Source organism: Manis pentadactyla, chromosome 10, assembly GCF_030020395.1.
Source record: "Manis pentadactyla isolate mManPen7 chromosome 10, mManPen7.hap1, whole genome shotgun sequence".
In the NCBI taxonomy this organism is placed as follows: Eukaryota; Metazoa; Chordata; class Mammalia; order Pholidota; family Manidae; genus Manis; species Manis pentadactyla.
Genome location: NC_080028.1, coordinates 22,959,650 through 22,985,887, shown reverse-complemented (window position 1 = coordinate 22,985,887; position 26,238 = coordinate 22,959,650). Strand labels below are relative to the sequence as shown.

At 32.6% G+C, this 26,238-nt stretch overlaps 1 protein-coding gene across 4 annotated transcripts in view; it reads left to right on the top strand.

The window, feature by feature from the left end:
- The window catches only part of NEDD1 (NEDD1 gamma-tubulin ring complex targeting factor), a 37,334-nt gene extending 11,699 nt beyond the window's left edge, over positions 1-25,635 (top strand). For 3 of the 4 annotated variants that reach the window (XM_036891372.2, XM_036891373.2, XM_036891376.2), the window contains 11 exons: positions 219-359; positions 8,305-8,534; positions 9,933-10,134; positions 10,517-10,712; positions 13,806-13,934; positions 16,267-16,314; positions 17,222-17,424; positions 18,329-18,482; positions 19,374-19,530; positions 23,623-23,689; positions 24,128-25,635. In XM_036891372.2, the coding sequence (XP_036747267.2) occupies positions 219-359; positions 8,305-8,534; positions 9,933-10,134; positions 10,517-10,712; positions 13,806-13,934; positions 16,267-16,314; positions 17,222-17,424; positions 18,329-18,482; positions 19,374-19,530; positions 23,623-23,689; positions 24,128-24,232 (1,632 nt within the window). In that variant the 3' untranslated portion in view covers positions 24,233-25,635. The remainder of the gene's footprint in view (positions 1-218; positions 360-8,304; positions 8,535-9,932; positions 10,135-10,516; positions 10,713-13,805; positions 13,935-16,266; positions 16,315-17,221; positions 17,425-18,328; positions 18,483-19,373; positions 19,531-23,622; positions 23,690-24,127) is intronic. The other variant, XM_057486495.1, reaches the window with a different exon arrangement.
- Positions 25,636-26,238: the final 603 nt, after the last annotated feature.

Below are 26,238 nucleotides of genomic sequence, written 5' to 3'. Positions count from 1 at the left end.
GAGTGCCTGATCATTGTTATGGTTATGAAAAATTAATCTCTGTTCCCCAAGACAATTTGGTGTTGATCAGATAGTTTCCTACTCATTTAAGTACTTTTCTTAGTTTACTTGAGGAAAATGTTAGAGCAAATATTAAATTGAGATACATAACACAAAACATGAAATTTACAAAAAAATGTACTGTTTGAAGGCATTGTACTTATTTTCATTTCTTTCAGGATCATCAAAATGAAGTAACTTGTGTAACATATAATTGGAATGACTGCTACATTGCTTCTGGATCTCTGAGTGGTGAAATTATTCTGCACAGTGTAACAACTAATTTATCTAGTACTCCTTTTGGTCAAGGTAGTAACCAGGTACAGTATGGATTTATACAAAATAAATTGGAAAGATTTTGAATTGTCTTACATAAGACTGAATTTCAAGTTTTTTAAAATCAAGTTTTTAAAGTTTGCATGTAGCTTGCCTAAGAAACTTAGACAGCTAGCTATTTTTTAATGGTAGTGTTTAAAAATGTTCAAATAATACTAAATTATGTTGCTTACATGAGTTCAGTTATGCCTTTGAATGGTCACATGTTCATAGAATAAAACTATATGTAACAAAATACAAGTAGTTCTTAAGCTTAAGCCTGAAACATGGATATCAGTCTTACTGTGACACTACAGTTATAGAAGTGTTGCTCGGTTCATGCAGCGTCAGCTTCAGGGACAGGTACTTACGTTCATAGTCTGCTTGGCAAACACAGGGTAACTGAGTGTGTCTAGGCACAGGGTAAACGAAGTATTATTTTCTCTTTTTATTACAGTATTAATACATTCTCTGTGGCAGATCACTTACCCTCATCCATAAAATGCAGAGGGTGTCCTCTGCTGTGTCAGAAATGTTCTATATCTTAATCTTGGTAGTGGTTACACTGGTATATATGTTTATAAAAATTTATCAAGCTGTACACTTGAGGTATGTACACATTATATGTAAGTTATATCTCAATTTTTAAAATTAAATATTTTACACCTAATAAGCCTGAGACCAGTAACCAAGTCTAACGTTCTCAGGACTATTCATTCATGCCTGGTTTTAATAAGAAAACTCTCTAGCAAGATACAATAAAAACTGAAAAGTAAGAATCTACATAGTAGTATCTTCCCTCATTTTTATATTACTGAAAAGTCAGCCCAGAATTTGTAAAATTAAATCTGTCATGCTTCTACTATGCTAAAAAGCTAAAAAAAAGAAAAAAGAAAGGGGAGGAAGGGAGGGAGAGAAATAAAGAAAATTACTCTATTTCCTTAAAAAGCATGACATTTGAACACTAAGATTTTTTGTTCACAATAGTTCTAATATCTGTGGTCTTAGGCTTTATGTCTCTGTTATCAAAATACAAGTAACCAAAAAGAGAGCCACAAAAACCATAGTCTTCCAGATTCTGCATGCTTATGTTTCCCTTTTACAGGCAACACAATAGAAATCTTTGAAGTGTTTTTTAAATTAATTTTCTTCCTTAAAAACGATTTTGTAATGGCTTATTTTATCCATTGTTGACTGAAAGCATAGAATTACTACTTGAGCATTCATTAAAAACATTTTTATTAATATTTTTCAAAATTCACTTATAACTTAAATGTATTAAATACTCATTTCTTAAATTTAAACAATGCTCATAAAAATTTCAAGTCTGTCAAAAAAAGTGACATAATTCAGTTCAAGTATACTGTTACCCAGCCCACTTTCTGTGTTGATCAGTTTTACAATAGATAGGGACTGGGTTTTTGAGAAAATAGTAGGTAGGGCACTTCTAATGGTTAAATTAAAATTTTTCTTTGTTTCTATGAACAATCAAGAATTATAAATCTTTAAAAATTATCAAGTTAATTTCTTAGCTTAAGTGTCAAAATCAAAATCATGGTGTGTCACTGAATCTACATTGTGCTGAATTTCACATCAGAAATGAAATCGCCTGAATATATTTAGAAGCTTACTTTGAAGTGTCTGAGCTGAATAGAAGATATTAGTCTTGTGTGGGATCACAGTGTCTTTCTGCTGGGGAAAAAGAGCCTTACTGTTTTTGAGGAAGTGGCAGGGCTGACAGACTCTTTAGATTATAATTGCAGGTCACTATTTGGCAAGTTCAGCAGCTTAGGCTCACAAATAGGTTTACCTCTGTTGTCTTTCTCAAATTGTAGCTTTTCTCAAAGCAGTTAAGAGTGGATCTGTTTTATTGATTCCTTAGACTTAAAAATGATCTTTAAAAGTAGCAGGCTTTCTGTAAAATTTTAAATTTAATGTATTTCTGTATATATTGCCTAAGTCCATTTTATTCAGTGAAATTTTTGATATTTTAGGCATAGATTTTTATAAGCATTAATAAGCTGGTGTGAGTACAAAGATCTGGTAAATGTAAATAATTATTAATTACATTTTTAAGAATAATTATTTTAACAAGAATGAGTTTAATTCTAATTAGGTTAACTTGGTTGACTGGTTATGGTTATACCTAAATTATAGTACTCACAAAAAGTCTGACTGCAAAGCTTTATATCTAGAGTAGTGGTCTCCTTTATGTCATATAAGAGCATTAATATACAGTGTTTGCATGATAATATGTCCTTAAGTGTCTTGATGTATTTCCTTAGTGTTTGTGTATACTTGTCTAGTCTGTATGTTATGTTCTTGAGCAATTTTAGAAATGACATGTTGGCATAAAATAAAGTTCTAATCTGTATCTATATATTACTTCTTAAAGACTAGTTTTTTTCCTTCTATTTTTTTCTCTTCTAAATTTTCTTTAATGAGAAGTTATTTTAATATTTTCTTGTATAGCTCTGCTACTATGTATAGCTCTGTTTTCCTTCCATACACTTATTCTGTTGGTACAGTCTTATTTTCTGTTTTTTTCTCATTAGTGTTCTATCCCAAGAATTCTGATATTACTAGTCTTCATAAACATAATTTTTAATGGCTGCATAATATTCCATTGATCAAATGCCACAGGTTATCTAAGCATTTCTATATTTGGAATATTTTCCAAATTTCTATAATCACAACAAGCACATATGTCAGTATTGTTCCCATAAGTATATTATCTTCTGCTTTTATTGTTTTCTTTGAGTTTACAAACTGTCTTTGAGTGTAACTCAACAGCAGGGTCACGTTTTCTTTCCTTGAGAAGCTCATGTGTGTTACTCTATCACTTTTGGTCTCAAATGTCTGATGATAATTGTTTTTTCCATATCAGTCACTTGTTCTTTTTCCTTAGATGTCCAAAGGAACTTTTTTTTTTTTTTTTTAGCATCCAGTAATTTTACTAGGCTATGTCTTGGTATTGGTCATTCTGCACTACTATTCATAGATACATGGTGTGTATCATTTGATATGTCATTTCAAATCTTTTCTTTTAGGAAAGTTTTCATGAATTATAGTTTTTAATATTTGTTATTTTCCTTAATGTTTGTTTTTCCTTGTTGGGTCTTCTTCAATGATTTATTACTTTCAAATCATTTATCACTTTTTCCTTATTTCTTATTTTTAGAAATTCTTTCCTTTTTACCTGTTTTTAAGGTATTATCTATTATATTTATACATTCTTGTATTCCTTTTAAATTAGCTTTCAGTTAGCTGTTAATTGTAGCTATTAATTGTTTGACCTACTAGCATGTATTTTAGGGTTCCTGGCAATTACTGATTGTCTAGTTTTGTTGTAAATGTTGTTCATGGGATTTTGGTTTGCTATCTGGTTTTCCATCTGTCTGTTAAACATACACACACACACACACACTCTCTCTCTCTCTCTCTCTCTCTCTCTCTCTCTCTCTCTCTTACACACACATTCATACACTCATACACTTATTACTGTGCTGGGGAGCTCCAAGACCAGGTTTGATGATTCACTAGGAGGACTCACAGGATTCAACATACTAGTCATACATAGGGCTATGATTTATTATAGTGAAAGGATACAAAGCAAATCAGCAAAGGGAAAAGGCACGTGCAGTGAATTTTTTAGGAAACCAGGCATGAGTTTCTAAGAGTCCTCTCTCAGTGGAGAGGATATACTTGGAGTCCCCAGCCTCAAATCTGATAACATGTATGGAGCATTGTCTTCAAGGAAGCTCATTAGACTCATTGCCCAGGGCTTTTACTTGAGGATGGTTCCCCAGGCACCCTCTGCCTAGCACATACAAAAATTCTAAATTCCCAGAAGCAAAGCAGGTGTTCAGCCACGCTTCAGTCATAAACTGTATCTTTTGCATGAGCAGTTTAGGAACAGTGAGCTACTCTTGTTAAGAAAGTGGTGGGAACCCTCCCCAAATCTTTCCAGATGCCAGCCAAGGGCCAACCTTGAAAGCAGGACTTTCTAAGGATAGACAATCTCAGGTCTGCTTTTTAAGTCTTTTCTGTATCCATAAATATACACAAATACACACTTGGCAGTTCAAGGAGATTCACCATGGTGCCACCATCATAACTACTGTCTTCTCAGAGTACGCTAGTTAAAAGGATTTTAAGCAAGACAGGTATGTTCAGATTTCCACTTTTGAAGAGGTTATGCTGCAATATGGTGAAGGGTGGATAGTAAGCTGCTAAAAATGGAAATAAGCAGTAGCCCAGGTGAATAGTAGATTAGTACTTGAAATAAGATACTGGACATCAAGAAGAGGGAAGGGATGGAGTGGAAGGGATACTTACTGTATAAGTTCATGTGTGTATATATATGTACATACATATATGTAGTGTCTAGTATAAGATATATAAAGCAATAAGAAATTGTACATTCATATCTCTGTGAAGGAAAGGCTTTCTAAGCTGAAGAACAAAGTCATAAGGTGTAGGGATAACTTAAATAAATTTAAGAATATAAAAATTGAAAATCTGACAAAAATCAAGACTTAAAAATCAATAAAATCGAAAGGAAATACGAAGAGAGTTTTAGTGTCCTTATTAAGATCAACTTCAAATTAGTACTTAAAAGTCTTAGTAGCACAATAGAAAATAAGTGAATTAGATTGAAAGGCAATTCCACAAAAGAAGGAAAACAAATAATGGTCACTTAGGATTTTTCTATGAAGAACTTTTAAAGCGTGAGCAATGATATACAAATTCTTCCATAAATTAGCAATTTTTAAAAATGATAAGGTAGTTGGATATTAGAAATAACCTCAATGTCCATTTAGGTTACCTAGATAAATTGATATACTCACACATTTATATATTATCCAGCTATTAAAATCATGTAGTGGAAAATATTAATGACATGGCTAACTTTATGATAATAAAGTACAATCTAAAGCTTCTGTAGATGCTTTACTGAATACACACAAACGGACATACCCACAGAAAAGTACTTTAAAGGATATCCCCCCAGATGTCAACCAGTTTTTCTCTAGGTGGTAGGATTATGGATGGTTTTTCTTTTCCTCTTTGTGATTATTTTTTATCTTTTCCAAATATTTATATTAGGGGTCAGCAAACTATGACCCATGAACTGGTGTTATTTTTCTAAATAAAGTTTTATTGGAACACAGCCATGTTTATTCACTTAGGTATTGTCTATAACTTTTTACGGTACAAAAGCACAAAATATTTACTATCTGGCCCTTAAAGAAAATAGAGTGATGTAATCTTTATACTTAGAAACCTCTTTCCTCCACAAGCACACACCTTTTTTTAAATTAAGGTATCATTAATATATAATTTTATAAAGATTTTATATGAGCAACATTGTAATTACAACATTAACCCATAGTATCAAGTCCACCCCGCCACACACCCCATGTAATCGCTGTTTATCAACATAGTAAGATGCTGTAGTCACTACTTGTCTTACAAGCGCACACATTCTTACATAGTAATAATTTATTGTAAGAAAAAATAGCATTGCTGCTTATAATGCTGGGATTTTTTTTTCATAAGCTTCTTGGCAGTATTTTTTTTCCTTGGAAATAGCTTGAGTCTGGAGCAAGATGGAGGCTTAATAAGTGCTGCTGATGCTATAATGAATTAATACTTTATTTAATTAGTAGATTAAAACTTTGATCCAGGATCTTTGGATACTCTCTTAGTGATATTTTAAGGAGATGATGATTTAAAAGATGTAGAAAGTTCAGAAGTGAAGGTCGTTTATCTAAGAGACCGAGGGGAGGGATTTAAAGAAATCAGGTGTGGCTACCTCAGGGTCTTTCTGAAAATATGTGTAAAAGATGGTTGAATGGGTATATAAACAATGATAAATATGAATGAGAGTCTTGAACCTGTAAGAATAGTGATGATAGCTATTATGTACCTGGCTCTCGGCAGAAATGCTATTTAATTCTCAGAGTAACTTTGACAGGCAAACAAGAGTGTTTTCTGTACTGTAGATGAGAACACTGAGGCTTGGAGGGTTTAAGAACTTTACCTAAGTCATACAGAGGTTGGCTGAGCCTCTACTTGAACCCAGATTTATCTGAGAGGAGGATCTATGGTTAGCTTTTCCTTTTTTTCTTTTCCTAATATGTTGCCTTATAGGTCCACAGAATTTGAGGCAATATATGGAATTTAGGTTTTGACTTAATCAAGAAATGCATATTTAACAACTTAAAAAGTTTTATTATATAAAGTAGTGAGGTACTTGTTCCCTTCTATATTCAGATTCTGGATGACTATTTTTTAAGGATGTTTTAGTGACTTCCTACGGTGGCTTAGAGTTGAGCTTTATAAACTTTGAGAATCTATGAGGGCTGTGATTTTATGGGTTGTGTTTTACGTTCTGCTTGCATATTTAATCCAAATTTAGGTTATATGAGGGGCCATAACAGTATGAACTTCTAGAGTGCTGCAGAAATCTTTTGAAAATTAATGTTTTGTTTATGTTTTGACAGGTTGATATATGACTATATTTTAAGCATTTTAATTCACTAAGGATCTCTATGTCTTTTATATAGTCAAGGGCCATGAAGTTTATTTTTCCTTGAGTGTAGACCAGAGGAAAGATTAGTCTATTCAAATGGATAAAGTTTTCCTCAGCAAAAATGGCAAAATAGAAACCAACATTTTCTGTTTGTATTTTAGCCATATGAAAATGTGGAGGCAAGTTTATTGGATGACCATAGTAATTATCTTACCTTAGGTATCTAGTAAATAATTCTTTTGTTTTCTTAGACGGAATTTTTGTGTTATTCTTAAATATTTTTTGTTTTTAATGCCTAATATATGTTATTTTGAAATGTCTTAGAAGTATGTAGAATATGAATTTTTCATATGTAAAAGCTAGTGGTTTCAAATCCTTTTGGAGTGTGATAGATTAAACTAGGTAGTACAAACAAACAAAAGACTCTCAGAATCAACTTTTGTTCTGTGCCAGTTTTGTCTGGGACCTATATGGATAGCTGATACCTGCCTACTGGAACCTGATTCATCACTTGACTAAGACTATAAGTGTTTGAATGTGTCTTAGTTTCCCACTCTTGTAGATCCTATTTAATATTTATTTCTATACCTCTGTTGCTGTTTCTGTGCAGGAAAAAAATAGCTTAAATATAAAAAACATAACTCTCAGCATAGTAAAGGAAATACCAATATTAGTTTGAAAGCAACATTTTAGTAAAGGTAGATAAAATTCATCCAGTTTTAATCCAAGACCTGTTTACTCAAACTGGGTTTTTGTTTATTCTGATCCAGCAGAAACTAGAAAGCATGAAAGTCTTCACTGCCTCTGGGGATGAGTGCTTAGAGAAAGGCCAGCATTGCCCTTAGGCTGATGCTTTTGAAAGAATGGATATAGTCCATCCCCAGTCTAGAGTGTTGCCAGTTCCTCCTTTATGGTTTAGTTAATTTTTTATTATGCTTCAGGTGTTGAATTGCCAGATCAGATTCTCAGGTTCAAACAAATATATCCAAATATCTAAAATATACATAGGGGAAAAAAAGAAATATTATTGCTTATTCTCTGCTAGTATTCTCTTTACTTACCCTTGATTTGGCTGTGACTGAGCCTTTTATGTATGGTGGATGTTCTAATCCTGATGAATTAACAATCTCAAAGTATTATATTTTTCTTCTGAAAAAGAGGAAATTGAGGTAGCTCCAAGATAATAAAATTATGACAAATATTCAGTTCTTAGAATCTTGGTATGTCTTGGGGGTTACCTCTTAGCCCACTAAATTATTTTGCATTGTCATGTCTGAAACCTGTTACTCTGTATATCGAAGTCCTACATCCCCTGTGAATAGTGTGATTGGTGGTTGACCATTATTTATATAGTTTATATAGAATGTTCTTATGAATGTTTACAAGTATATAAAATTACTCTTCTTTTGTAGTCCGTTCGGCACTTGAAGTACTCCTTATTTAAGAAATCACTACTGGGCAGTGTTTCGGATAACGGAATAGTAACTCTCTGGGATGTGAATAGTCAGAGCCCATACCATAACTTTGACAATACACATAAAGCTCCAGCTTCAGGCATCTGTTTTTCTCCTGTCAATGAGTTGCTGTTTGTAACTATAGGCTTGGATAAAAGAATCATTCTCTATGACACTTCAAGTAAGAAGTAAGTGTGACATACTCGTTACTTAATTTAATAACAAGTATTATTATCTCGTTAGCAGACATAGTTGTGATTTGTATAGCCCTCTGATTAATGTTTAGGAGACCTAAAGTCTGTGTACGTGATATCTAGTAAGATAGAATTTTCTCTTTTTCTTCCCATGCAGAAAAAAATACCAGATGAGGCATAGATTTTATTTAGAGCACTTCTGGATGATGAATGTTGAGAAATAGCATGTTAATGATTTCTATATCTTTATTGTAGCACACATGCATATTACTCTTTTTCAGAATACAACTAAATATGTATATATTTAAAGCAATATGATTAATTTGCTTTAAAATTGATTCATTAGAACAAGGTTTCTAAACTATTAACATTTTTGGCTGGATAATTCTTGGTTTTGGGGGGGCTATTCTAGGCCGTGAAGGGTATTCAGCTGCACTAGATGCAGTAATGCTCACAAATTTACCAAAAGTAGCAAATTTCTCCTAGTTGAGAACCACGATCCAAAGCTAACGGGTCCTTAATCTCTTAAGTATCTGGGTCCAGTGTGCCTTTTTCCCCTTCTTACAGTTATAGGTTTGCTTGCTGAGCTAAATAAACACACACAAACAAACAAAAAAAGTTGCAAGAGTGCTACAGGTGTATTCAAAACACCTAACAATATGTAAAGATTGTGTGGAAGAAAATTGTAGTGCTGTTAGTAGGGAAGGACCTACTATCAGCCCTTGTTAAGTGTAGTGTTACTTACTTCACTTGCTTCTTTTAATTTTTCTCTCTTACCTTTTTGAATGAACTTACCAAGGGCCCTAAGAGTCAGTAAGCCATTCCTCTCTTATACCACAGTCCAGCAGAGAGCTCAGCTGCAGCAGATAAGTGTCCATATTTCTGTTTTACTTTCATGAGGATCAAGCCACATGGATTCTGATTGCTTTTGGTCAAGAGATGCACAACTAAAGCAAAGTAGCAGCTGCTCCCCTGTGAAGGGTCATAGTCCCCTTGAGGCCTAAGCTAGTCAATAAATGGAAAGGGGATACTGAGAGCCTCCATCTTAACCCTGGGGCTAGAGCCCTTGTTTGTGGATTCTGTCACATTCACTGTCAACATAGTAATTGCTCAAAGAAATAGGTGCTGCTTCTAGAAAATGTACAATGTAATTATTGGAAGTGAATAGAAAATAGAATGGAATATTCACTAGTTCCTTTACATGCTTTTGTATTAGAAATGTCTCTAATTCTGAATTGCTGCTTTACACAAATATTTGAGATGTGTATTCTGAGTAACCTTGATGGATTTCAGATAACTTTGGTCTTGGGGTACAGTTATTTATGTGTCATATAAGCTTATATACCTATATATACTCACATTTCTATATATCCTTTCTTCTCCTTTCCAAAGACTAGTGAAAACTTTAGTGACTGACACTCCTCTAACTGCAGTAGATTTCATGCCTGATGGAGCCACTTTGGCTGTTGGATCTTCCCGTGGGAAAATATATCAATATGATTTAAGGATGTTGAAATCACCAGTTAAAACCATCAGTGCTCACAAGACATCTGTGCAATGTATAGCATTTCAGTACTCCACAGCCCTCTCTAAGGTAAGGTATTTTCTTTCTTTTTGGCATTTCTGGTTTTACTAAATAAATCTAGCTCAGAGTATGGAAATTGTATGTTGACAATTAAACATAGTGTAATTTTGCTTGATAATCATTTTTATATAAAAGAATTTTAAATAATTTTAGCACACACCCATTTGGTACTTAGTTAAAAAATATTTTTTTGGACTTAATTCTCATATTACTCTCCCAAGATATCTTAAAAGAGTGTTTTGGTTCAGAGGGAAAAACTCTCAAATCTACCATCAAGCTTTAGATTTGTAAGGGAAAACACAATTTTTAACCTAACGGGAGTTGATAAAATACTAGTGTATAGTGTGGATTACTAGAAACCTGAGCTCTTAAAAATTCCATTGCATTTCAGTCAAATTTAAATAAAGGCTCTTCAAATAAGCCCACAGCTGTGAACAAACGAACTGTTAACGTGAGTGCTGCTAGTGGAGGAGTTCAGAATTCTGGAAATGTGAGAGAAGCAGCCACCACTTCCATTGCCACGGTTGTACCACAGCCCGTGACAGCAGCTGTGGGGAAAGGAATAGTTGCTGTTCAAGACAAAGCAGGTAAATGTTGCTTATATATAGTATTGGGAGTTTTAACCCTGCCCTCCCTGCCAAATATATATCATTAGCATTTCTTTAAGAACCTAGAACTCAAATGTTACATCAATATTTAGATTAAATTATTAGTAGAAAACTGAAGAAGTAAAACTTTTAACTTTAGCTTAATTTTTAAAAAATTAATGAAAGGCAATAGCTGAACTTCTGTTGTAAGAAATACTATATTAAAAACAGAGTAATGCTAACTAAGAAATTATTCATCTTTAATGATGCTATAGACTGTACGACTTACCACTGTGTCTTTAATCGGTAGAGAATGTGAAACTTTGATGCTGTCACTATGATTTGATATCTGAATTTTAAGAAAAGCTATTAATGGCTCCTTTTATTTCATATTTTAGAATGGAAAGTAAATCAGTCGATGTAATAAATATATTTAAGTGCTGAATAGTGCCTAGCACATATGAGCAGTATATCAGTAGTACGTTAAATAAAAATAAATGAGTGTTGTAATGTTAAATAATTTTGTCTACTCTGATAATCATGATGATGAAATAGTTCTTCACAATTCATTTAGACTTTGTGAAGATGATATATAATAAGCTTCCCCATGCTTATTGTAGAAAATATTCTTTACTCACAGTAAAAATCATATTCCCTAAATCCCTGAAAACCTTTTTGTTTTTATTTTAAGAACTTACTCTATACTGTCAACTTGCAACATATTTTTAAAAATCAGCATGGTATACCAGTATACTTCCAAAATATTATCATTAGAAATGGGTATATCCCTGTCGTTTAAAATTTTCAGGACAGGTACAAGACTTAGATAAAAATACTTGTTGGTGCCTTGTCAGTATGAGTTTGCTATTTGCAAGTAGAAGCAAAACTTTAATTTGTTAGCCTTGATAATATGGAATAGCTTTTTACTAATAATAAGTATATTCACTATAAATTTTCTGTGAATATTTACATCATCCTTACATAAAAATCATTATATATTATATAGAAAAATAATTATGTCCTTAGTTAGGAACTCTTGGAAACAAGTACTATTTGTTTCTTCAAAAAGAAAAAATTATTTTTGAAATATAACTTTGAGAAATGTTTGCTAAGACATTGGATTAACTGTTAAAAATTGTCATTATTTTCAGAGATTATTATATTAATTTTATTAATAATTTTCAAAAATTAAATGAAATAAGAATTCTCTTCATTTACTGTAAACTTTCTGAAGTCTTACTGTTATTCAGCTAGCTTTTAATAAGGAAGCTCTTGTTAACAGTGACAGTGTTAATTGAAAATGGAAGACTAGGGTCTGCAGGGTCACTGATAACTCTTGGCTGATCTTGACTGATTAGCAAAGTTTCTGGCAAAATGCTTGCTCTGTATGCACAAATATAAATTTTTGTTTATTTTATTTTGAAGTAATTGAAAACTTACAGAAAAGTTAAGGTTGCAAAGACCTCAAGCTCTAGTATATCCTTTAGAAGATTTACTATTTTGTAAATTTTCCACATTTGCTTCATCATTTTCTCTCTTTGAAATACTCTCTCTTTCTCTCTCTGCTTTGAAACATTGAGAAACATTAGGCTTAATCCCAGGATTTTTATTCCTACCAGGATGACTTTGTTCAGTCTTCTTCACCATTCTATCTCATTTTTCTCTTCCACAGATAAATATTTAACTTTTATAGTTATTGTGGAGGACAGAGAAAATGTATTAAAAGTGCCTGGTACATGGTAGGCACTCAGTAAATTATGCTGTTATTAATATTGTTGTTACTATCATCATCTTTACTGTTACTATTATTTTAAGCTTCATGTAAAATAAATCTAAAGTTGAAAAAATTTCATGTTGCTCTTGTTGAAGGGTTCCTGATTAAGTTATTGAAAAGAACCTCTGCAGTCTTGTTTCTAGTGCTCATTTTCAGTAGGAAACAGCCATCTAGGATATGAAAAATCAGGCTTTAGCATTCTTTTCAAATGTTACTAAACTTATGTTACCTAAAGTTCCAGAGGCTAGATTTATACCTGCAAACATCTTAAGGGCCTTAGAAAAAGAATAGATGATTTCTTCTTTAAAACAGTTTAACTCTTGGTGTAAACATTCTTTAATGATGGTGATACACAAATGTTTGGTTGTATTTTAACTTTCTATCAGGTGTTACTAGAAAAATTTGTTTCATTATCCAGGCCTGGATATTTTTGGTTATATAGGCTGTTCTTTGTTTTTAATCCTAGGGTTTTTGATTTTCATTTGGGACCAAGATGGCAAATAAAACACTTTATTTAAAATATATTATGTATTATAAATACATTTATTTATTTTAAAATATAATACATTAATAAGCTACCAACTCAAATGCAAGAATTTCATCGAAACTGTTGAATCTCTAAAACTCAATCCTTAACCCAAAAATGAGCCTGCTCATTTCCTTTTAAAATTCCCTGCCCTAAAGCCATGCATTATATACTGACAGAAAAATAAACTGCTGCATGCCTTCTTTTTGTTGTCTACTATACTGTTCTTCATAAGTTTAGTATTCTGGTTTCTGTCCTCTTAGTAAACTGTTGGGAGATTAGTGAAGTCAGTTGAGGTCGATAATGCTGACAGCAAAGTTAAGCTTCCACTGTTAGTGAAGGGAAGGACAGAAGTGGGAGAAAAGAAATCCATTTACTTCAAATTGGGAAAGGAACTAACATTATTTGAACACTTCTGTATATTAGGCATTGTGCTATACCTTACAGACCTTTTAAAAATCATTTGTTGTTGATAAGAGTGAGTCTGTATAAAAAGTAAGTTGTGTTCACTATACTTTAAGAGGAAAGCAAAGTATACAAATTGTTGTAGAAAAATTCCATGAAAATAGCTAAAATAAGGTGGTATTATATGAATAAATGTTATTTGCTACTGAGGAGCCCTTCATCCCATGAAAATGATGGTTAACTGAGCTATTATATTCTGCTTTCTTTTCCTGATATTCACAGTTGTAGTATGAATAATATGAATAATGCATTCATTTTTAGAACTTATCTTCTGATGGTAAGTTATTTAGATGTAATAACACTTATTTTTATATCTAATTCCTGTAAGGTTTGCCTCGAAGCATAAACACAGATGTTTTATCTAAAGAAACAGACAGTGGAAAAAAACAGGATTTCTTCAGCTTTGATGATACTGGAAAGAGTAGTTTAGGTGACATGTTCTCACCTATCAGAGATGGTAAGTGTTCAGATTAGAGGATCATGTTCTCTTGCTGGGAGTCATTACCTTTTTTTTTTCTGGCTGAAAGGTGTAGCTAATAGCTTTAGTCTAACTCTATTCATGACAGTTTGCTAATTTTCTCATCCCTGGGGTGGTATCTTTTCCTTTGCCCTGCTATTTCAAATGTTACCATTCCAAAATATATGCTGGTAATTTTTACATGGGATTTAAGCAAATAGCTCTCAAGTTAGCATTTTAATTTCCACAGACATTTCTTAAAGGAAGTTTTGCCTCTATAAGCAATCTTTTACTTCTAATAAATCTTTTACTTCTAAATAAATCTTCCTAAAATCTTGGATATTTTGATATCCAAGATAGGCAAAACTATCTTACTTAAAAAAATTTGTTTCTTTGATCATTAGTATTTAATTTGTATTTATTAAATTATTTCATGGAGAAATACAGCTAGGTAGTGGATTGCCTCATCATTTATGCTATGTATGAAAATACACGCACACACACCATTTTTAGTAAATGTTGCCATTAAAAAGAAAAAAAAAACACAAAAAACTTGGCCAGCTTGATAAATGGAAACATTATATTGCATATCATTGTTGTTCACACTATATGAACTAGGCACATCATTTGGCTTTGCTTTTCAGTACTAATGTTCATACTGTTTTCCTTAATGGCGTAGTCTCACTGCTAACTGCAGTATTATCAACAATATGGGTAAATTTCTAGAGGGTAATTTGGCAGACTTAAATATTCATACTTTTTGGCCTGTTAATTCCATCTTTATAAATTTACCTAAGAAAATATTCAGAGAAGCCCACAGAGATTTGAATGTTTACTGTTTATTTGTAATAGTGAAAAACTAGAGTGAATCTAAATGTCAACAACAGCAGGATGTTTAAATTGTTGAGTCTACTCATTATCTTATTAAATTTCATTTTTCTACTTGAAAATGATCTCTTGTCCAAATTTCTACAGTTAATTTTGTAATCAGAAAGAATAAATACATATATGATGGTACAGAATTATTGAGTATCCTCTGCCTTACTCCAGCCTGAAAATGACTTCTTAAATTGCCAGGTCAAATTCCCCTATCTTCCACCTAATCAAAGAGGAAGGATTCCTTTCTTTAAAGATGCAAAGAGGTCAGACTACATAGTTAAAGAGTAAGGTGGGGAAAAATGTGGGCAAAGAAGGAAAAGTGGCATGGGCCACGGTTGAGAAAGGTTTGTGAGGTTAGTTGGGCTACTTGGTTTATGAGAACCCCTGGAGTAAATTGAAGAATGTAGGAAGGGGCCATTTGAAGTGTTTGAGTTATAAATGAAATCCTCTTTAATGATTTTTAAGGGAAATGAATATTCCTCTTTAATTACTTTTGCTATTTTTTAAAAATATGATTAGAATTTGAACCATATGCCCTTCATTTATTTAAGTTTCATATTATTAATAAGAAAAAGATGCTAAATGTAGTGCTGATTTTCATTGTTACAAGATTTGTGTTTTAATCCCAAGGATGCAACTCTACTTAGTTAAAAGGTTTAATCTCCTTGTGCCTCAATTCCTTCATCTTTTAAATACTAATGCTTTGGTTTTTGTTAAGAGAAAACTAACATCTTCTGAAATATATGTGTGTTGTGCAGTTACTAGGTATATATACATATAAGCACATGGATGGATGTGTGATGGGAGTCCTACTAATATGGCATCATATATGACAATTTACTGTCCTTTGAATTTCTGCTGAATATTTATGAGTTACCCATTTTTGTATTAATCCTATAAAATGGAGTTAGATTATTTTTGATTGTTAATTGGTAAATGAATAATTATACAGTATTGAAATATTCTATGCATATTTTACCATTGAAATAAATATTAATAAAACTTTACATTTTTTATAACATTTTATTGCTTGTGAAATACTTTAATATCATTTCAGTTGATCAAAACAATCTTAGGAGATGATGAGGGCATTATCTCCATTGTATAAATGCAGAAACTGAAGCTTAATTGTATTAAAGGCTTGTCCAAGGTCTTAAAGCTGTTAAGTGGTGTAGGCAGAACAGGATTTCAGATCTTTGGAATCTGCTCCAGTGCTTCGCTATCTCATTAAATGACTCTATACCATGGAATTATCTTTTCATACCTACTGCTATGCACATGAAGTTTAAAGCTGGAAAAGGCGAGTTTGTGTGGGTACTAGCTTTAACTTCACTCAGATTTTCCTTCTTAAAATTGTTAGTCTCTGAACTTGTTGGGGCATGAATAGGAAGTCTAAGTTGCCATGGCGTCTTTTTCACAATTTTTTTAATTGGACTTTCTAATTTTATTATAGATGCTGTAGTTAACAAGGGAGGTGATGAGTCCATAGGCAAAGGAAATGGTAAGAACTATTGAGAAGTATTTTTATGAAAGAGTTAAAAGTGATACTGTGTTATCTGTTGCTGTGTAACAAATTACCCCAACATTTTGAAGCTTAAAAGAACAAACACTTATCACCTTCTAATTGTGGGTTAAGAATCCAAGCATGGCTTAGCTGGGAGTCTTTGGCTCCATTTCTCTCCTCAAGCTTCAATCACTGTGTCCACAGGGCTGCCATCATCTCAGAGCTTTTCTAGGCAAGGATCTGCTTCCAAGCTCACTCGTGTGGCTATTGGCCAAAGGTCTCAGCTCTTTCCCTTGTGGACCTCTTCACAGGGCAGGTGACAATATGGCACCTGTCTTCCCTCAGGGCTGATGAGTAAGAGTGAAAGAAGGCACTCAAGATGGACCACAGCATGTGTGTAACCTAATCTTGGAAGTGACATCCCACCACTTTGACTATATTCTCTTTGTTAGAAGGAAGCTGTTAGATCCAGTTCACATGCCAAGGGAGAGCATTACCCGAGGACATGGATCCAGGCCAGAAGGAGCCATCTTAGAGGCTGCTTGTCAAGATATACCACAGACACAGACCAAATTAACAATTCTCAATTTGATATTGACTAAAATGTCCATTGGGTTTTGCAGTTTTCAAAGAATTTTTACTTACAATACCTCTTTTAAGTCTCACTACTCAGGAAGGTGGATATCATCATTCACATATATAAAGATCAAGAAACAGTTATAGAGTTTTATGATTTTTACCCAGGAATACATATCAAGTAAGGGGTAGAGCCAGCAAATGAACCTGTCTTCTAAATCTAAATGTGATGGCTTTCTACCACATTAACCTATCATGTAAAGTGCTTTTCTTAAATATTCAAGATTGGGAACATGTGCATATGCAGTATTTTTCTCTTCATTTTCAGGCCTTGACTTTCTACCACAATTGAACTCAGTGTTGCCTCCAAGAAAAAATCCAGTAGTTTCAAGCACTTCAGTATTACATTCTAGTCCTCTTAATGTCTTCATGGGATCTCCAGGGAAGGAAGAAAATCAAAATCATGATCTGACAGCTGAATCTAAGAAAATGTATCTGGGAAAACAGGAACCTAAAGACTCTTTCAAGCAGGTATCTGTCTGCCTGAAAAATGATACTGAACTCACTGTGTGTTTATCACTAGCAAGCATAATGAAGCCCATCACTAGGAAACAGGCAGCTCGCAGTGGATATGTCCTAGTTATTGACAGAGCTGATAGTTACTAGGTAGAAAAATATTCTTAAATCTTGATGTCACATGTTAAAAACTACATCATACTTTTGAAGTCTGTCTTTGGATATGTCGGAGGTAACAGAAGATGTTATACTGTTTTTTTCTAAGACAAGATACTTGTCTCAACTGTCTGTGTAAGAATATTTTGTACCTCAGCTCTTTGAGAATGTACTTCTATTGTGCCAGAAAACACCAAGTTGGTGGTCGAGTCATTTATCTTAAGTCTTAGGGCAAATCAATGGTGCTAAGAATGTGATTCATCATCACTACTTTCTGTTATAATACAGTATCTAAGAGAGAAATTAATTTGTTATGTAAGTTTAAAATGATCATATAATACTAGGAAGACTGAGTCTGTTGTACAGTATGTCTGTTAATTTAAAGAAATTTTTAATGATATTGGAAAGATATTTTAGAAGTACAAAAATGTCTTTTGATGTATTTTTCAAGTATTTGAGTAGTTACCACATGGGAGTTTGAGGGTTTTTTTTTAACCCGTGATTACCATTTTAAATGATATTCAATAGCAGATGCTCAGTAAATGAGCTTTTCCTCATCACGTTATCACTGAAATTGTTTTTGATTGGAAACTTGATTTATTTTGCCATAGTCCCAGCAATTTCTTTTCCCTTCTATATCTATTCCTATTCTTCATTTTCCTGACTGTATATATTAGAAAAAAGACAAAAATAGGTACAAATTATATGGATAATACAAGTGAAACCAGAATTTATGTATTAATTGTTTATTTTAAACATAAAGTTTGCGAAGTTGATATCCGGTGCTGAAACTGGAAATGTAAGTACCTCTTCATCATCTAACCAAACAAGAAGTCCTGAGAAGTTTGAAAAGCCAGAGAAAGAACCTGAAGCCCAGTTACTATATGAACCCCCAGTCAATGGATCCTCAACTCCAAGTAAGTACATGAAACTTCCTGATGTGTAAAAGTGTTAAGTTGAAAACTCCCACTACTTAACTTGAAAAGGATAAATAAATAGAGTGATCATAGACTAAAAAAGTTCAAGGAGTTTGGAATTTATGGCACTTCCTGGTGTGGCTATCTTACTAGTACACAATTGAATGTATATGAATGGTTAAATTCATCCACGTTGTTTTGATACTCTTTTGGTGTGAATATCATTTTCAATCTGATATGTAAACATCTTGATCTAATACAGTACATACAGGAATGTAGTGTAGGATCCTTTGAAAATGGGTCACTATCTACCTGGATTTTTGTCCCCTGCCCATGTTAAAGTCTATCTGTAGAGTCATGCCACAGATCCGAAAAACTTGAACATATTTAAAGGGATATTAGGTTCAGCTATGAGAGTTATCTTTATCTTTGTATAGAAGCAAGCCTTTTATTCAGATATCTGTACTTCAAGGTTTCTGTGGATATATATTGCATTAGCTTAAACTCTAGGGCTTTGCCTGTAGCAATACTTTACTGCTATATTCCTTCTGTTTATTTTTAATAGTCTTGGTTTATCTAGTTTGTGGTGCAGCTTGTCACATTCATCTTTTATAAGAGGAGATGGTTCAGAGATTCTTCAAGATTAATCCCTCTGTCATATGTTATTACATTAGACAGTTGGCAGTTTATATATATAGATAAATGAACATTAGAAATAATGTCATGGAAAGTTTCTAAGATTTGTATTCCAGACAGTGAATTTTTCTAAATGTCACAGAAACACTGTTCTTTACCAGTTTGCAAGTTTCCTCATGCCAAATCTTATTTAGAAATGTTTGATGTCTCTTAGTCCAAGTTGACTATTAATATTTTCTCCATTTTTTATTTCAGATCCAAAGATAGCATCCTGTGTCACTGCTGAAGTTGCTAGTTCACTATCAGAAAAAATAGCTGATACCATCGGAAATAATCGGCCAAATGCACCATTGACATCTGTTCAAATCCATTTTATTCAGAACATGATACAGGAAACATTGGATGACTTTAGGTAGTAATTGAGAAATTACTCTTTCTACCTAGACTTTAACTGCATTTTTTTATTAGGTGTAATACCAGAACTCCAAGTAATACTGTGGTTGCTACTTATGCCTAGGTTCTGGGCTCCATAAAACATAGAAAACATGATGAGCTTTTATTGTTCTCGCTGTACTGAATTTATTCGTTATCAGCTAGGAAAAGGCACATTTCCTGAGGGCAATTACTAGATAACTTGGCAGGACAGCCTAGCAGGTGGGCTTGCCATTGTGGGCTTTTTTAATCACCAAAATGTGGACAAGTTCTGATAAGCTTGAATGGGATTCTTATATGTACAGTATTTATAGATTACCTGTTAAATATGGTGCGTGCAATAATATGTAAAGAAAGATTTTTTTTAAAGGAATTCAGAATATTTTCAGGTAGGAAGCATCAGAACGCAATACTGAATTTAAAAAAATTCTTGCCTAGATCTATGCTTGTCTTCTCATCCTTTGAGTTTTGAACACTGTAAGAATTGTATTTTAGAGTGCTGCTTCCATTAACTTAATCATTTCAATATATTTTGGAAGCTATTTTCAATTATTATCTGGTTTTTTTTTTTTTTTTTGTCTATTCTGATCAATAGTTTGTATTCTATCTCAGATTTGGATTATCATGAGCAGGAATGTTGAAGGAGGTGTGCATTTTTTTGTTGGTGCATGTTTCTTTTTAATGCTAAAGCTGTTTGAAAATATATTTTTAAATGTTAATACACTGTAAAAAAATCATCATTTGAACATAGTATGCCTAGTCTATTTGCCAGATATTAAGGCTACAAAGGTGAGTGTTCTGCCCACAAAGGCCTCAGAGTTTAGTTGGGATAGGCACAGTATATCCTGCCATGATGTGTGTTTCTTTAATGTGAATTAATTCATTAGAGCTTGGGGAATAGGGCAGTGGTGATGATAGGATGAAGAAATATTGTTGGTTCATGTAACAGCAGCCAAAACAAAGTACATGAACACAGCTGAAGGCTGCAAACCACCTATCAGTGTCCATCTCCTCCTGTTCCCTTCCTCTTAACTTGGTTTGGCTCAGTGTGCTTTGTGTTAGGAAGTACTTATTTTGTGATTTATTCCTCATCTTTGGGCATTTTTTCCCTGCCTCTCTGCCTGATAGCCTCAATCTTTGTATTTTTCTTAGCCCTTTTATCAAGTGACCATCACTTCTTAGAGGCACAGTTTAACATTCCTAAAAAACTTCATATTCATTAAAACTGTGTGTTGAAAATAACAGGACCAGATTTTAAAATGTGGCTTATGCATATAATGGAATACTATTTAGCATTAAAAAAGAAAATCTTGTAATATGCAACACCGTGGATAAACATGGAGAATATAATGCTAAGGGATAAGCCAGTCATAGAAAGACAAATACTGCAAGATTCCACTTATGTGAAATATCCAAAATAGCCAAACCCATGGAAGCAAAGAGCAGAATTAGAAGTGTTAGGGGTTAGGGAAAACGGGAAACAGGGAGTTGCTAATCAAAGAGTATAACATTTCATTATACGGAGTAAGTTCGAGAGATCTGCTGTACAACATTGTGCCTGTAGTTAACAATACTTTATTGTATATATAAGCCTACTAAGAGAGCAGATTTCATGGTGTGTTCTTACCACAATACAAAGAAAAATAAAATAATGGGACTTAAGGAAAAAGGATTGGGGCAGACCACTCACAATGATGCAGCTTTGTAACCAGAGCACTAACAAAAACAAATCCTAATAAAACTACTAGCATAGTTTAAATAGTGAAAAATCAAAGACTTCTTGCAAAGAGGCAAATGTAGGGTTTACCTGGTCAACTTCCCTTCTTTGTTAGGACCATGGCTCATCAGATCCTGGCTGCATTACTAGTTCTCTGATGCCTTCAGTTTGTTCTAATATAGTTTTTGCATTTATTGAAAGCAGAAGAGGACATTGGAAAAAGATACCCTTATGGTTGTAACAGAGTAAATAAAGTACTTAGGAATAAATCTAATGAAAGATAAAGATCTTTGTAGAAAATAGTTATTTAAAATTTATTAGAAAGCATTAACATTTAAGTAAATGGAAAGATATGATAAAGATGTTAGTTCTTCTAAATTGGTCTATGGATTGAATGCAATTCCAATCAAATTCCAACTGGTTTTTTTGGAAGAACATGATGGGATAATTCTAAAATGTGTATGAAAAAAGCAAAGACTGGAAATAATCACAACACTCTAGAGAAGAATAAGGTTGAAAGAAACTTGTTTGTCCGATGATGAGCTTAATTATTAAGCTATAAGTAAAATAGTGTAGCATTAGCCCAGGATGGACATACTGCTCAAAAGAATCAAACAGACCAGGAAGAAACCTATGCATATATGGAAATGTGGTATATGACAGAGGAAAAGTATAGATCTCTATACCATGCTATTAAATCAGTTCCATTCAGAGTAAAAGTTTAAATGTAAAGGGCAAAATTTAGGCACTATAAGAAAATTTATATATGACTTCAGGGTAGGGATGTTAATAAAAAATAAAATACACTAACTATAAAAGAAGATAGGTAAATTTGACTGCATTGTTGATAAATTTGAGAATTAATATGAACTGTTCATCACAAGACACAAATAACAAAGTGAAAGGAAAAAATCTGCAGTACTCATAGAACCAATAAAGGATCAGATTATGTAAAAGAACTCTTATAAAGAAAGAAGGAAAGAAAGAAAGAAAAAAGACATTCAATAAAAGAATAGTTAAAAGACATGGACAAGCATTTCACAGAAGAGGAATGATATGTGAACATAACGAAAGATTCAACCCTGTAATTAATCAGAGAACTGATAATACAAGGGGGTGCCATTCACACCATTAGAAGGGAAAATACTGTAAAAAGTCTGGCAGCACCAACTCTTGGTGTGAATGGAGAGCAGTAGGAACTCTGCTCTACTGATGATGTGCATGTCCTTTGATTCTACCACCTTGGAAAATAATTTGCATTATTTTGTAAATTTGAGCAATATACATCTGGACCATATCTGTAACTACTCTTGGATAAAACAGTCCCTAACACAGATCATCTGTAGAAATTGGCATATGTGGGTTGGGAGATACATACATGTTGGTTATAACAACATTATAATAGTAAAAACCTGAAAACAATCCAAATGTCAGTTGACAGGAGAATGTATATACCAGTCTAAGTCAATGGATTAACCGATCTACAGAACATGGATCTTGGAAATATGATACTGGATTATTTTTAAAATATACCCTACACAAGAATACATAGGATATGGTACCCTTTTTGTAATGCTCAAAACCAAGCACATTGAAAATATATTGCCTACAAATTGAGAGTAGTGACTTCTTTCTTGGACTTTTCCCAAGAGTTAAGTGATAGAATCTGAGAGGAGCACACAGGAAGCTTCTATGATGTTGGCAATGTTCTAGCTCATCAGTCTTGCGGTGGTGACTGAGTGTTCCTTTTATTATCATACTTCTTAATTTTCATGTATTCTTTTGTAGCGTAAATCAAATGCATTTTATTGAGTAACCTCTGTTATTACCACCCAAATAGCCCCTTTCCATTCTATTGGAAGTATTTTTTTTAAAGCTATAACATTGATAATAGTTAAAATACTGTTACCTAGTGAATAATCTGTATTTCATTGTAATAATCTATATTTTCATTGTAATAAAGTATCTTCACTTCATGAAAGTTTCTATATTAAGGAATGTAGTGTATGAGAGTTCTGGAGGTACACAGATTTGGTTTATATCCTAACATCACCATTTTCTGGTTGTGGGACTTTGGACAAGTTATAATTCTTTTCTGGCTCAGTTAACTTCATTGATAAAATGGAGATAATAATTGTACCTAGTTGTGAAGAAGATCCTTACATTTAAAGTATAAGACACAGTCCCTAACACATAGGAAATAAATGCTAGGTACATTGGCTTTTTTATTATTGTAATAATAACTGTTAACATCCAATGATTTGAAGAAATGAGAAAAGTTTTGCCAGTTTCTTGAATAATCTAGAATTGATAAAATTATTATAATTCTAACAAGTATTTTACCTTCTTCCCTAGAGAAGCATGCCATAGGGACATTGTGAATTTGCAAGTGGAGATGATTAAACAGTTTCATATGCAGTTGGTATGTGTGATATATTTTATTTTAAATTAGTATAGAGTTATAGATCTAAAAAGTCCATTAAAGGGTGATATATTTTTACTTAGTTATATCTAGTTGCTAAGGTTAAATAAATAGGGTGTTTTAGAAATTTAATAAGAAAAATAGATTTTAACAAGTCACTCTTCTTTTCAACCTATGATAGTTAAGGCTATTTATTTGTAATTTTTTTTTCCAGTAAGCAAAAAGCTTCCCAAAGTGCAAATACAAGCTTTCCAAATATATACATTTCACCAGTGATCATTCATTTATATTAACAAAATAGTAAGGGTGGCTAAGTATAAGAAATAACATTTAGCTACTTAACTGAACATGAGAGAAATGATAGCTAAAATGATGTAAAACAGCTTGCCAAGTAAATGAAATACCAATAATTTAAAAAGCATTTTTCCCCTTTTCTAGAATGAAATGCACTCTCTGCTGGAAAGGTATTCAGTGAATGAAGGTTTAGTGGCTGAAATTGAAAGACTACGAGAAGAAAACAAAAGACTACGGGCCCACTTTTGAAATTTCAGTGAATACCTTAATGTTTGTAATTTGGGAAGCCTTTGGCAACACAGAACTACATGCAATCAGTATTGTTTTCATGGTCTCTGGGGAAATTTTTTTTTTTCCAAGTAAGGGTGACCGGATTTTATACCAACCACTATTTCATTTTCTCTGTCAAAAATATTTATATTTTTATATTAAAAACTGTACATGTCATCTGCCTAATAGGAAAGTCAACAGGATCTTTATTTTCTGAAAGCTCTAGCTATACACTAAGTATATTTTCATAAAAAAGTTGTGCAAAAAAAGGTTATATGTGTTTTTTGTCACCTTTTTTTTAACAATGTATTTGACAATGGCCTTCCAAAATTTTTTGGATTTTTGAGGATTAAAGAGTTTGATATGACTTCTATTTTTATGGAAAGTAATTTTAAAATGGCAGTTGTTCTAAGTAATTAACAAATAAAACAAGGTTGGTTAGTAATTATTTTGTTAACTTGATGAAGTTAAGTATTTATTATACATTTGATAAGAAAATATTTGAAGTTTTGAATTGCACAGATTACATTATATCTATTGCATTTATGTTACTGTATTGTACTTCTGACAAATCTCTACTGGTTGGTATTCTTTTAGCTAACTTCACTTTACCTATGAAAGCTTTTAAGGGTTTATAAGACTCAACCAGAACTGCGTATCTGCTGATTATCCCATGAATTAATAATGTGCAAAAGTATACTGTCAAATTTCAGTCAACATGATTCAACTTAAAATCATTGAAAATTTCATATTAGATACTAAATATTACAGTATTAGTCCATTTTTTTCCTCCCAAATAAGTGTGGATTTATTTAGTTTTGTGGTTTATATCATTAACTTTCTAATTCTTTGTGTACTGTGTATATTTTTATATATTATTGACCTTATCGTAAAACTTAGAAAGATTGTCAAAAGAATTTACACCTCTTTGTCAATAGTGGAGATGCACATCTGCCTGCTGTGATCTACAGTTTTAGTGGTATAAGATTAGGAGGGTTACTGGCTTGTTTACCTTCTTGTAGTATCTGTCCCAAAGATTTAAGCTATGTACCTTGTATATAGTACTCCTGCCCAGTTTGACTTCTGAGATGAAAATATTTACTAAAATAAATATATAGCTGGCTTACTAACTTTATGTTTTCCAAAGTGATTGAAATCTTTAAGGATATTAGTAATGGGTATAAACATACCATTAATTACTTAAAGAAATAAAAACAGAAAGATTACTTTTTCCCAGTGTGGTTCTGAGAATACCTTTGTACTGAAGCATAAGGGGGTGTTAATGTGATTTTTTTCCTGATTACTAAAGCATTATGACTTGTAACAAGTTCCTTGCATATCATTATCAAACAGGTTTAAAAAATATTAAAGTGTTTTGCCTACATGCTGTATTTAAATCATTAATATTTTCCTGTTGTCTTTTTCTCTAAATGTACATCATGTTTATTAAAAGAGGTAGGATAAAGAAAACAATTTTAGTAAGTTTATGTGTATATTTGAAACATTTTTATCATGGATTTAAAAGCTAAATAATTGTGAAAAACAGATTGAGGTAAATTTGGGAAACCTGAAATTGAACTTTTGCCTCTGGTCAATATAGAATAATAGGAATTGGACTACCCATCTGAAATTTTTAAAAGATACAACGTATATCAAACTGTTTTCAAATATTGGATATAAGGCAATACAGGACAGTGTTCCCAAGAGAGGGAAACAAATGAAACCCAAGAAATTCAGTGAACACCAAGAATAAGAAATAATAAAACTACACCAAAGCACATTATAATTAAATTCCTTAAAACCAGTGAGAAAGGGAAAATTTTTAAGGCAGCTAATGTCAAAAGACACAGGCACAAAGATAAGAGTGTCAGAAACAGTGGATCATAGTACTTTAAAGTATTGGAAGAAAAAAACTCAACTTGTAATTCTATACCCAGCAAAAATATCTTTCAAAAAGGAAATGAAACAAAAACTCTTTCAGACCT